This window comes from Physella acuta, unplaced genomic scaffold (genome assembly GCF_028476545.2).
Source record: "Physella acuta isolate Inbredline_101_S28 unplaced genomic scaffold, ASM2847654v3 ptg000661l, whole genome shotgun sequence".
In the NCBI taxonomy this organism is placed as follows: domain Eukaryota; kingdom Metazoa; phylum Mollusca; class Gastropoda; family Physidae; genus Physella; species Physella acuta.
In genome coordinates, this window is record NW_026732180.1 from 180,557 (window position 1) to 195,344 (window position 14,788).

Sequence of the window (14,788 nt, forward strand, 5' to 3'; positions counted from 1 at the left end):
CGCCATTTCGCAATTTACCAACACAAGCCCCCCCCCCCCCCCTCAATCCCTCCCCCTCACTCGACCAGTCGTTTCTCCTGGTCCCCTCTGAACAACAACACACAAGTCATTTAACCCGATGTCATTGCCTCTTGTCGTTCCACCTTGTTGCATGTGGGCGATGATGCCGGCGGCTTTTGACTTCGTTCTTTACATACAAACTATATTATTTTTACTTTTTAAAATTGCTGAGTTAACAGCTTAAGTCCCATCTGTCAAAAAAGAAGTGCAGGGTTTTGATTTAGAATTGTGGGTTTGGATCAATAGTTAGTATATGGTGTAGGAAGATGGATATTTTATTTTTCTACGTGAAAGTTTAAATTATATAAAATAAAGAGCTTACTTTTATAATTAGATACTTAGAGTGTAATGTATAATTAGCAATTAAAAAAGTGATCAAAACATGCATTAGCATATCTAAGTGTAGCTATATGCATATTCGAACTGTACATAGCTGCAGTACAAAATACCCAAATATGTATTAAGCATTATGCAAGCAATTAGAAAAGCAAAATGTTAGATAGTATAAGGAATATTAGTTTTATTGTCTTGAACAGAAATCTTAACATCGTTTTTGTATAGTTAGTTATTATAATGGAACGGAGTGGTATAGCGATAGCTGGACCGCTAACTCGCAAGTTTCGAAACCGGGTTCAAGTCAGTAGACTGTCCCTGAGTCACCCAACTCTGATGGGTACCTAACTCACATTAGGGAAAGTAAAGGTGGCTGGGCATAGGACTCATATCTCAAGGCCCTAGTAACCCTAAATGTGTCCTGTATATACCATTTTACTTGAGTTCAATATTGTGTCACCCTATGACTTTTACAAAACCCATTCAGTTTAACAAAACTTTTAATAATAGTTACCAGAATGTACTTAGCACCTACATACTAACTCAGCTAAACAAAATGAACAAAGAACAGCTTGATTTTTAAAAAATTTAAATGCTAACAATAAAAGTCAAAAAAATAACAAGAATTAAACTTTGAACAATGAAATTAGTGATGGAAGTGATGATTGTCTCAAAAGCGAATTTCAGTTGTGCGTTCTCTTTGCTGGTTGGAGAAATGTGAAAGAGCAGAAAAACTTGTACCCTATTTACCACACTTGCTTTTCTTCTGTATGAATTCTTAGGTGTCTTGTGATATAGCTAAGTTCCCTAAACAATTTGCCACAATTGTCACACTTATAAGGTTTTTCACTAGTATGAATTTTATGGTGTCTCCGTAAACAGTAAGCCAGAGAGAAACATCTACCACATTTGTCACACTTGTAAGGTTTTTCTCCTGTATGAGTTCTAATGTGATTTCTTAAAGTGCTCCGTAGTCCAAAATGGATACCACATATGTCACACCTGTACGGCCGTTCTTTTTTATGAGAATTTTGGTGTTTCAGTAAAGTGGAAAATTCTAAGAAACATTTACCACATTCTTCACACTTATTAATATTTTTTCCTGTGTGCATTTTATGGTGGTTCTTTAAACCTGAGTTATGTCTGAAACATTTACCACAAGTGACACACTTGTAAGGCTTTTCACCTGTATGAATTCTATAATGCTTCTTTAAACCTGAGGAATAAAAGAAACATTTCCCACAATTGACACACTTGTAAGGCTTTTCTCCTGTATGAGTTCTATTGTGTGCCTGTAAAATGGACAAGAATGCAAAACATTTACCACACTTATCACACCTGTAAGGCTTTTCTCTTGTATGAATTTTACAGTGGTTCTGTAAATAGTCCAGGAGTTTAAAACATTTACCACATTTTTCACACATGTAAGGCTTTTTACCAGTATGGATTGCTTGGTGTTTCCGTAAACTTTTTTTTTGTTTGAAACATTTACCACATTTGCCACACTTGTGAGGCTTTTCACATGTATGAATTATAATGTGTGCCTGAAACTTTGAGAGCTCCATGAAGCATTTGCCACATTTGTCACACTTATGAGGGTGAGTATGAATTCTTAAGTGGATTTGTAGATTGCTATTCAATGCAAAAGATTTACCACATTTGTCACAACTGTATGGTAATTTAACTGTATGAATTCTAAGGTGGTTATTTAAAGAAAGACTTGTTGTGAAACATTTGCAACATTTCTCACACTTGTAAGTCTTTTCTCTCATATGAACTTTAAGGTGTCTCTTTAAATAACAAAATTCTGTGAAAACTTTACCACATGTGTCACACTTATAAGGTTTTATTCCAGTATGAATCCTTAAGTGTGTCCGTAAGTGTGATGAATCTTTGAAATATTTACCACATTTGACACACTTGAAAGGCCTTTCTCCTGTATGAACTCTGTGGTGTCTCAGTAAACTGCTACATTCTGTGAAACCTTTACCACATGTGCCACATTTGTAATGTTTTTCTCCTGTATGATATCTATGGTGATTCTTTAAATATGAGAATTGTGTGAAGCATTTACCACATGTGTCACACTTGTAAGTCTTTTCTCCTGTATGAATTATATGATGCTTCTTTAAACTTGCAAGCTGTGTGAAACATTTCCCACAAGTGATACACTTGTAAGGCCTTTCTCCTGTGTGAATTACATTGTGATTCTTTAAACCAGAGAAAGATGTGAAACATGTCCCACAAGTGATACACTTGTAAGGCTTTTCTCCTGTGTGAATTACATTGTGGCTCTTTAAACCAGAGGAAGATGTGAAACATTTCCCACAAGTGACACACTTGTAAGGCTTTTCTCCTGTATGAATTCTATTGTGTGCCTTTAAAATGGACAAGAATGCAAAACATTTACCACACTTGTCACATATGTAAGGCTTATCTCCTGAATGAATTTTACAGTGGTTCTGTAAATAGTCCAGGAGTTTAAAACATTTACCACATTTGTCACACATGTAAGGCTTTTCAACAGTATGGATTCTATGGTGTTCCTGTAAAGATTTTATTTTTGTGAAACGTTTATCACATTTGTTACAGTAGTAATGCTTTTCTGCCATATGAACTTTACAGTGGTTCTGTAAATAGGTGAGGAGTTTAAAACATTTACCACATTTTTCACACATGTAAGGCTTTTCACCAGTATGGATTGCTTGGTGTTTCTGTAAAGTTTTTGTTTCTTTGAAACATTTACCACATTTATCACACTTGAAAGGCTTTTCACATTTATAAATTCCACAGTGTTTCTGAAACTTTGAGAGCTCCATGAAGCATTTTCCACATTTGTCACACTTATGAGGTTTAGTATGAATTGTAGAGTGGATCTGTAGACTGCTCTTCAATGCAAAAGATTTACCACATTTGTCACAACTGTATGGTAATTCACCTGTGTGAATTCTAAGGTGGTTGTTTAAAGATTGACTTGTTGATAAACATTTACCACATTTGTCACACTTGTAAGGCTTTTCTAAATTTTGATTTCTAAGGTGCATTTTTAACTGAGTAAGCATTAAAAAATGTTTATCACAGTTGTCACACTTGTAATGTTTATCTATTGAATGCATTTTAATGTGTCTCTTAAGACAGTCTTGATTTTTAAACCATTTAGAACATTTGACACAATTGTAAATCTTTTCTGCCATATGAATTTTAACGTGTCTCTTTAAATCCCAAAACTCTGTGAAATCTTTACCACATGTGTCACACTTATAAGGTTTTATTCCTGTATGAATCCTTAAATGTTTTCGTAAGTTTGATGTATCTTTGAAATATTTACCACATTTGACACACTTGAAAGGCCTTTCTCCTGTATGAATTCTGTTGTGTGTCAGTAAACTGTTACATCCTGTGAAACTTTTACCACATGTGCCACATTTGTAAGGTTTTTCTCCAGTGTGAAATCTATGATGACTCTTTAAATTTGAGTTTTGCCTAAAGCACTGACCACATATGTCACATTTGTAAGGCTTTTCTCCTGTATGAATTAGAAGGTGTCTCTGTAAACTTGAAAACTGCAAAAAACATTTGCTGCATGTTTCACAAGTATAAGGCTTTAATCCTGTATGAGTTTTAAGGTGTTTTTTTATTTGGAAGAGCTTTGCAAAACATTTACCACATATGTCACACTTGTAAGACTGTTTTTTCATAAAAATTGTAAGATAATGATGAAAACTAGATGGCTGGAAAGAATGTTCACTATTCTTAGAAGCAAGACCTTGACTCCAATTAGCAATTTCTTCTCCTCCATGTTTGGATTTCATATGTGCCTTCAAAAAGGAAACATTTGAAAATGCCACTCTGCAATATTGACACTGATAGAGATCTGTAAAATAATATTATTAATTGAAATTTGTTGACATTTTAGTTTCTAGTAAGCTTAATATATAATACTGTGATGCCAATAATCATGTGTCATTGTATTTGAAATAAAAAGTGTTATTCTATTATGCTTTTAGTGACTACTTCAAATAGTGGACACAGTGATGACTAACTGCTACAGTATACACAGTGATGACTGATATAAAGGCCACAATGATGGCTGATAAATTGGACATATTGAAGACTGACTGATACAGTGGACACTGTGATGACAGATACAGTGGACACTGTGATGACAGATATTGTGGACACAGTGGTGACTGATATAGTGAACAGAGGTGACTGATACAGTGACACAGTAATGACATTAGACATGACAAATGAACTACATACTAAGATTAGGATAAAAAATCAGATGATGGGGATTAGGACATATCAGCACTTTTTTCTGTGTTTGGTACATTCAAAAGAAGGTCTAAGTTGTGTTCCCATAGAAAATACAGTCTAAAACCATACTCAAAATATACTTTTGTGTTGTGTTTATGTGTGAAAATTATAAAAATAATTGTTATAAATATTGCCATGATAGTAGTTAATAAATTTTACAGTTTATTCCTAATTTGTAAATAACAAATTTTTGGTAAAAATGTCCTACATTCTTGACAGTATTTATAAGTAGCAATATAAATTTGGGCCATTAAAAATTAACTAAACTAAATTATCTTTGACATAAGCTTTAAGTGTGCCAAAAGCAATAAAACAACACATTGTTTAATACAAAATTTCATTCAGAACTTAATTCCGTAAATAAGGGGTTAAACAAAAATAAAGCTAACAATCTTATGCAACACTCTAGATAAGATGTATGTGCTGGATGAATTTGCCCAGTGTAAAGAAAAAGAGTATGCATGAAACACAGTCATTGATCACCTCAAACTCAACATGCATACAAAACTTTAAATAATTGATGAAATTAATTTACCACTAGCATTGCTCTCCATTTTGATCAAACTGTTCTTGTTTACAACACCAACCCTCTGTAAATAAATGCACAAGTCTCTGGCATAGCTGTCACCACAGTACACCTGAAAATGTCAGAATACTGTTTTATACTAGTCAACTCAAACAAGGCTGTCACCATATTATTTACAAGATGGTTTTGTATTTCAAAAGTCTCATGTCAAGTTGGTGGGCATGTGTATGTTGAGGTACCACACAAAACAGCATCGGAAATTATCTGGTAACATTTATTGTGTTTCGAATATATTAGTTACTATATTTTATGTGACTAATTAAATATAAATAAAGTAGAGTGTACTAATTAATGTTTTAAGTTCAATCTACATAAAGAAACAGAAATCAAAACTTTGTGCCACAAAAGTCAAGTGTAGTGATTCATATTTTTTTAAGGAGCACAGAAATAAAATCTCCAGAAAATTTCAACTATTAGAATCAACCTAGATCTAATAAAAAAGACTACAACAATGATTAGGAAAAGTGGATTAGCAACAATGATTACCAGTAACACTAAAAATGCTTTTCAATAGAAAATTAGCAAAAAATGTACTTAACATATATATATAAGTAAATGTTTAAATTGCACATATATATAAGTAAATGTTTAAATTTTTAATTTTAACTATTACTAAAAGATCTCGCCAAATAAATTATGATTTACAGTACTTTCAGTATATTCCAGAATGGTGTGGCAGACTGTACACTGTTATTTACATTTTATTGTTGCTCAACCATTCCGGAATAATAACCAAAGCTATTTCAGACGATTACCAAATGTTCTGTGCTTGTAACTTTGTATTCTTTTTATCTATTTTAATCAGTAGTTATTTTATATTTTGAAAATTTACTTTTTTAATGTGTAGATTTAGATCTTTGATTTATCCATTGAAAAGACAGGGCTAGCTCTCCTAATCATGTCAACTTGAAAAGAAAACATATTCATTTGATCTGGCTAGACAGTTGTTTATTATTTAAATTAATATATTAATTTATTTCTATTTCATCTAGCTACATCTAGATCTAGAAGTAGATTAGATCTAGAATCAATAGAGTACAAAAGACTAGATTGTCACTAGATTCTAGAATCAGAAACATCGAGAACTAGAAATCTGGATAGTCTGAATATACAAGATCTACTATTTATTTAACTATATATAGTAGATATAGTTAAATAAATAGTAGATCTAGTAAATACCTAGATTCTGTCTATAATGACTCTATACTATCTAGATCTATAGATCTATGACTAGATCTAGCTCTAGCTAGTAGCTAGAATCTAGTCTAGATCATAAGATTTTAGTAGACGTCTATTTTCTAGATATTTAACGACACGAAAAACAATCACCAAAGTATAATTAGATTCTTTGCTGAAGACTCCAGCTGCGGAGATTATTAATTAATATTAAAATTATAGTATGGTTTAAAGTTTAAACATTTTTTTGAACGTTGTAGAAGCGCCATAACTTGCCTTCTTATGTACTCGCTACGTTTAGATCGCTACTCGGAACCATGGCAAACGTGACATTCTTGACCGAATCCGTAAAGCTATCGATAGATAATGTTAATTTGTTCATTATAGGCAGACTATAAGCATGCTTGTTTAAGAATTATTTTAATTGTAATTAGGTTTCTGTTTTACGTTTATCAAATAAAATATGTGTTAAACCTTCTTAATATAAATCTACAAAATATTTCATAATCAATTATGGCATTTGGTAATCGATACTTATTGTACACTCGAAATTGGACTGTCGATTTCTTTTATTTTAAAGGGATGTAACTTTTAAGGCAGGGGTTCCCAACCTTTTTTACTTTTTCGTATATACGAAGTATAGAGAAAGTATTGTAATCGTGCAAAAAAAAATCGAGATTTTTACAAATCTCGACGTTTTACATCTCACTGATACGGAAAAACATAATTTTGCAATCTTGTCCGTATGTCTGTGTGTCTGTCTTTCTGTCTGTCTGTGTGTAAACACGATAACTTGAGTACCGTTACAGCTAAGTTGATGAAATTTCAAATATAAGTATTTTATCAAAATCGTAGATCCGTATCAACTTTTGAGCGGTTTCTGATAACCGGAATTGGTACTTTTCCTACTTTGAAATTTTCAAAAGCCTATAACTTGAGTACTATTTCAGATAGATAAACGAAATTTCACATGTAAGTAAAAGATCTAATTCTCTACCTTCTGTTAAATTTTGAGTAATTTCCGTTGAACGGAAGTAGTAATTTACGCTACTTCCCATTTCTCAAAAAACTAATGTAAATTTTTAAAGTACTAATAATATTGAGCACTATTATGCACTTTTTTATTTAGCGTTCACTTGGTGTGCAATTCTTTTGTCTACGAGATTTTATTCTATTTTTACAACTTTAAGTATTTAAAATGGATTAAAAATCATGTCTATAGCCCGAGTTCCCATCCCCTGTTATTTTATATAAAAATATTCGAGAAAGTTTAGGGGAGATCACTCCCGGTTTATTTACTCTAGAGCACATTCTAAAATATCGGTAGGGTGGCGGGCACCACCTATTTTAAATCGACAAACTCCTTCCAGAGGCGTAGCGACCCTTCCCGTCACCCGGGGACAAAACTTTCGATTTGCAACCCACCCCCCCCCCCCCTAAAATTTTCGATTTGCACCCCCCTCAAACTTTCGATTTGCACCCCACCCCCACTCAAATTTTCGATTTGCACACCCCCCCCCCCCCTCAAACTTTCGATTTCCATCCCCTTCAACCTTTCAATAATGTTTATGAAAAAAATTCTGACTCTATCGAATAGTGAGAGGCGGGCACATACGAATCGTTCGGCGGGCGCCATGGCGCCCGCGGGCACGGGGTTGGGAACCCCTGTTTTAAGGAATACTAGCAGCAGATACCCGGCGCTGTCTGGGTTTTGGGAATATCAACCATCTTTTTTTTTCTTTTTAAATTAAATTTTAAATGCAAATATGGACAATTTAGAAAATATTATTAACCCTAATCATAACCATATTTCTAAGCGCAACCATAACCCCAACCTTACCTCCATCACTGTCGACTGTTGGTACATGGCGAGACGCGAAATGGCGAGGCAACGAATCTACTTGCGGAATCACGGGTATATTTTTGAAAATCTACATCTAGATCTATATTTTAACTAGCCGTCCCGGCCAGGCCCTGCTTTGGCTTCTGTGAAAAACCTTTTTGTTAAAGACCATTACCTGTGTGTGTAGTAATCATCATAAACCCGGCATTGCCCACCCAAACCACAACCAACCACAAAACAACAAAACGCAAACATAACGCTAACACAATTACAAATACAAACGAAAACAAAAACCTAACAACAAACCCAACCACAACCACAAACACCAATACAAACACAAAGAAAAAACAAACAAAAAAGCAAACGAAAACAAAAACCTAACAACAAACCCAACCACAACCACAAACACCAATACAAACACAAAGAAAAAACAAACAAAAAAGCAAACGAAAACAAAAACCTAACAACAAACCCAACCACAACCACAAACACCAATACAAACACAAAGAAAAAACAAACAAAAAAGGAAACGAAAACAAAAACCTAACAACAAACCCAACCACAAACACCAATACCAACACACACAAAAAAGCCAACGAAAACAAACCAAATCCAAACGCAAAACCAACCAAAAACACAAGTACAAACCCAAAGAAAAAAACACAAACAAAAACGAAAAAAGAAAGAACAAAAACGAACCAAATCAAAACGCAACCACTAACGCAAACCCACCTAAATACAAAGAAAACACTAACGCGAACATAAACGCCCGGGACGGAATCACCTGTTTTAGCTTAATGAACGACTATAGTACCCCAACTTATTCATAGTCTTTTGCACTCACTTAAACGAACGCGCCTGTTTCAATTTAATGAACAATTATAATACTCCAAGCTTATCCGTAAAATACCTACAACATTTGCACTTGATCAATCCCCGCTAATTATGTAATTATTTTTTTCCCAACACCAAAACAAAGTAATAAAAAGTAAAAGTCTTTTCCACTAATGCAATGGTTTTATAAAATGAAGTAATTGTGTTTTCCTAATTTATCAAAGGGAAGTAAGTGCTATAGGACTAAATAAAGACATAATTAGAATTTTTGTAAAAGATGATATTTTTACATACAGAACTGAGCTTTATATATTAGATTCTAAACGTCATTGACTCTTTGTTCATCTTGCCCGCTCATGTTTTCTTGTCTACGCAAGAAAAATACACCTAAGTGTACCCTGAGAATAGCCTTACCTATTGGATACACACCAGCAACACGCTTTTTCTTCGATCAATTTCAATAATAAAAAAAAAGTATAGGAGAAAATCTTTTCAAAATTGTCGACGGTTAGTTGACACACTGGGTAGGGTTACAAGTCACATTGTGTTACTAGGCAACCAAATTTTGTTTTAATGTGTACCCTTCACTAATTCACCTGCTCACATTAATTACATGAATATTTAATTACATTAATAGTCTTTCCATTCATTGATGATCATAATTAAATTGCTGGTTTGACTCTTTAGCAGATATATTTAGAAATTATATTTCAATGCAGTGGCGTCACCAGGTCGGGTGTCACCCGGGCGATAACTTTTGTCCGTGCAGCTTCAAAATGTGATTATCTATAGGTTATTACTAATCCAAATACACCGAGATTTATTTTCTCTTCAAACTTGGCTTTTGTTTTCATTGGGAGTCTTCCCTTCACCCCCCCCCCCCCCCACACGTTCCTGATAGTAAAACAATCTTAAGGAATTTTAGTAAGAAAAAGATGTCATTGGGCATTGAAGTTATAAGCCAAGGTATCCCCACTAATAGCTTTTTGTTTGATTACACTTTTGGTTACTTGTTTGCGCTGTTGTAACTTTGTGACTTTTTGCCTCTTGCGTTGTGTCAACGTTATGGTAAGGTGTCATCAGTAAATGACGTCACGCTTTTTTGGACGATTTTACCCCCCTCCAATCCGTCACACGTCGTCACAAAAAGCCAGACCCCCCCCTAAAATGACGTCACACCTCAGCCTACAACCCCCCCCCCCCCCCCCCCCCCAAAATTGCTGTTGAATTTTCCTTAAAACATCTATATTTTACCAAAATCTTGTTAGTCGTTTTCTAGCATTGCTTTTTTATAATGCAAAAAAAGTGACGTCACACCATCTGAACAACCCCCCCCCCCTCCCCACACACCGTCACAAAATTACAGACTCCCCTCCCCCAACGAGTGTGACGTCATTTATGTACCAACCCTAAATGGAAAAGTACGCAAACATGACTGTAAGAGTAAGTTAGCCAACAAGCGAACAAGTGGTTCCTAACATTATTGGAGGTATTGAACCCCTTTAGTTTCATATGCGCATTCACCAAACCGTTCATAATTGTTCTATTGTCCGCACTGACAAAATCTGATCGCGAATCATGAGTCGAGTGTGTCTTGACCTACGCCCGAACCCACGAGACAGACTCATCAAACCCCTGGGGTTCGGTGAAACCGAAGTTAAGAACCACTGGGTTAGATTGAAATGCCATAAAGTCATTGGCTATGGTTCTCACGATGCTACAGTAGTCATGTTCCCCAGGGTTATATTGGCTTGTCAAGTTATTCAGGTTGTCATGTTGACCAGCGTTGTAATGTTGGTTTTTCATACTGCTACAGCAGTCATGTTCCCCAGGGTTGTCATGTTCCCCAGGTTTGGCATGTTGGTTTGTCATACTGCTAGGGTTCTCATGTTGGCCAGGGTTGTCATGTTGGTTTACTGCTAGGGTTGAATTATTGGCTAGGATTGTCATATGTTGCAAGGGTTGCCATCTTTGTGAAGCTGCCAAGGTTTTCAATGTTCCAAAGTTTTCATTTGCAATGTTTTTCATATGGCATAGGATTGCCATAATGGCTTAGCTTATGGAGGGTTTCCATTCTAGCTAGCTCTGTCAAGTTGCTAGATTTGTTAATAAATTGTCTTGGCTTGTCATGCTACTAGCTTTGTCATATTGGTTTTATCATGATGCTAGGGCAAAGGTTGTAATGCTGCTGAAGCTCTCATTGTTCCTAGGGTTGTTAGGTTTTTCATACTAGCTAGGTTTGTTATAATAACTAGGGTTCTCATGATGGTTAAAGTTGCATACTGGCTAGTGTTGTCCTGTTGCCTAAGGTTGTCACCTTGGTTGTGGTTGTCATATTAGCTAGGGTTGTCCTGTTGAAGATTGTCAAGTATACCAGAGTTATCATGTTCTCACCTTTGATACCTAGTTTTTGTTTTTTGTTTTTTTTTTATTTTACAACCTGTTAGCAAAGATTTTTTTTTCATTACTACCTGCATCTGTATTATCTTTGATGAATTTTATTCCTCTCTTGATACTCTGACTTTTAAGCTAAATAGGCAACCAATAGACTACTATACATACGCACTATATTATTTTTACATTTTAAAATTCCTTATTTAACAACTAAGTCCCTTCTGTCAAATAAAGAAGTTCTGGGTTTGATTTAGAATTGTGGGTTAGGACTAATGGTTTGTGTAAAGTGTAGGAGGATAATTTTATTTTTCTATGTGAAAGTTTAAATTATATAAAATCATGAACTTAATTTATAATTAGATACTAAAAGTGTAATGTATAACAAGCAATTAAAAGTGTGATCAAAACATGTACAAACTAATGTATACTTAGCCTGTAAATAGCTGCAAGACAGAATATTCCTGTATTAAATATTATTAAAACAATTAGATGAGCGAAATATTGGATATTATTATAGAGACTATTAGTTTTATTGTCTCTAATAGAAATCTTAGCACAGTTTTTGTATTCTGTTAGATTTTATAATATTATGAAGCTAAACAAATCAAATTAAAATGTAAGTAGTTTCAAAGAATTATTCTAAAAATTTAAAATCTGAAAACTAAACTTGAAAGTAAACATTGTCCTTTGAATTTCTTAGCATTAATGCTCAAAGCATGTTAACTTTTATAATGTGATTTTGTCTGTTGCAGTATATAACTATAAGCAAAGTTCTGTGTTCTCCCCTTGTAAACTGAATAAATAAAGTTCCCTTTATGACCTGGCGACTCACAGGGCAGGTGAAGTAAAGTTCACCTGTTCAGTTGCCCCAACATATAAAGGGATAGAGTGGTCAGCACTGTGCCCCACCTCATTGGACTATGCCATAGAGTGGAAAATTATTGATCATTATATAATTTAAAAAATTGTATAATATCGATGGTCTCGGTCGCAAACCGTCTAACTCCGAAAATGTAAATTTTACAGGAGAGACAAAAAACTGATTATTTCCTTCTCGATCGCTCTAATACAAATTTTTTTTAATGATATCTCCGAAGAAACTCTCTACCGACTATACTGTAGCGTTTTAAAATGAGTTTTGTTAATATTTACAAAATGATAGCAGGTTTTAAAAGATAGACGGTTTGCTCGGTCTAAAATTCTCGGTGCAAATCGTCTATCTGTACGCGCGCAAACTTAGCTGTTTTGAGCCGAGAATTTCGGTCTCAGCCGCGTTTGTTCGTTTTGTTCAATGAACGTGATTTAGTTATGTTTATGTTTTTAAGTTATAATTAACACTTCATAATATTTAGATTATAGTTTTGGGCTCATATTTAAATTATTTGAGTTTATTCTTCATTATGGGGTCAGTTTAATTTTTAGTAGAGATGTTTTAGTATGGCTTTATCGCTTTCGACTGTATTCACTATGTCTGTATTTAGCACTAGACTTGTTAACTGTTGAAGGTTATGCTTTATTTATAACATCTTTCTATTCTCACAGTTTATTTTACTTAATCTGTTGGGTGCTGGGTTTGTAGAATGATAATAATAAAAACAGAAACCGTATTGTCAGATATATTATGAATGAGACATAACACACTAATCACATTAATACTGACTTAATGTTTACTTATTTTACAAAAATGTAACACATAAAAAATGTGTTTATTTTTTAAAATTTATTCTTTGAATAAACTTCACATAAAGAAACATCAAAATGTCAACATATTTTTAAAATCAGGGAAATCATCATAAAAAGGCGTGTTTATTACTTGCTTTTAGGTGCTCAAATATGACAGCTTTTATCTTTTTTTCTGCTCTTGTACAACTTGTCAGGGGCTACAGATGAGATGAGAGAGGCTTGTCTATTGTAGGATAAGACTAATCTTTAGAGAGAGGCTGGTCTCTTGTATGGTAAGAATGGTCTGTTGAGAGAGGCTGGTATCTTGGAGGGTAAGATTGGTCAGTTGAAAGAGATTGGTCTTTTGTATATTACAACTGGTCTGCTGAGAGAGACTGGTCTCTTGTATGGTAAGAATGGTGTGTTGAGAGAGGCTGGTATCTTTGAGGGTAAGATTGGTCAGTTGAGAGAGATTAGTCTTTTGTATATTACGACTGGTCTGCTGAGAGAGATTGGTCTCTTGTAAGTTACTGGTGCCTTAAAGGGTTAGACAAGTTTGTTGTTATATTCTGGTGTCCTGTATGGTAAGATTGAACATTTAAGAGAGTTTGGTCTTTTGTATGTTACAACTGGTCTGTTGTGAAAGGCTGGTCTGTTGAGAGATGCTGGTGCCTTTACGATTTGTAAGTTGACAGATGCTGGTGTCTTGTATGGTAAGACTGGTCTGTTGAGAGAGACTGATATGTTGAGAGGTTGGTCTGTTGAGAGAGGCTGATCTGTTGAGAGAGGCTGGTCTGTTGCTAGAGACTGGTCTGTCGAGAGAGGCTGGTCTGTCGAGAGAGGCTGATCTGTTAAAAGAGGCTGATCTGTTGAGAGAGGCTGGTCTGTTATGTGGTAAGACTGGTATGTTGAGAGAGGCTGGTCTGTTGAGAGAGGCCGATCTGTTGAGAGAGGCTGGTCTGTTGCTAGAGACTGGTCTGTTGAGAGAGGCTGGTATGTTGAGAGAGGCTGGTATGTCGAGAGAGGCTGGTCTGTTGAGAGAGGCTTATTTGTTAAGAGAGGCTGGTCTGTTGAGAGAAGCTGGTCTTTTGAGAGAGGCTGATCTGTTAAGAGAGGCTGGTCTGTTGAGAGAAGCTGGTATGTTATGTGGTAAGGCTGGTCTGTTGAGACAGGCTGATATGTTGAGAGGCTGGCCTGTTGAGAGAGGTTGGTATGCTGAGAGAGGCTGGTGTGTTAATATAGGCTTATCTGTTCTAAAATTAATCATAAAAGCATTTACTAAAGACAACTAACCATGTCGTTGAACATGTACGCCAAACATTTTGTAACCTACCATATAAACATTTCTTAACACGTATCTAAACCCTCAATCTAAAGCTAGTAGTGAATTAACAATAATTAAATTTATTGCACATTCTTGTGGAAATATAATTCGAATAATATTGTTTTGATTGATATTTAGATTCTAGAATGAAGATCTAGTTTCAAAGTATTGTGTTAGCCTAAAAAACTGTAAACAAATCAGTTTGGTTATTGAAAATCTGGAAATAGTCTATATTAAACAAATACTATTTGTTTATTAT

The 14,788-nt window shown here is 34.7% G+C and overlaps 1 protein-coding gene across 1 annotated transcript; it reads right to left on the minus strand.

Moving 5' to 3' along the window:
• Positions 1 to 1,085: 1,085 nt before the first annotated feature.
• On the minus strand, positions 1,086 to 4,251 carry LOC131948829 (zinc finger protein 729-like). Its single transcript, XM_059310524.1, has one exon. The coding sequence runs from the start codon at positions 4,203 to 4,205 to the stop codon at positions 1,140 to 1,142; it is 3,066 nt and encodes a 1,021-aa protein (XP_059166507.1). The 5' UTR covers positions 4,206 to 4,251; the 3' UTR covers positions 1,086 to 1,139.
• Between the last annotated feature and the right edge of the window lie 10,537 nt (positions 4,252 to 14,788).

Bases quoted from the DNA above. Each gene is read 5' to 3' on its own strand.
- LOC131948829 (XM_059310524.1), bottom strand. From the start codon at position 4,205: ATGAAATCCAAACATGGAGGAGAAGAAATTGCTAATTGGAGTCAAGGT.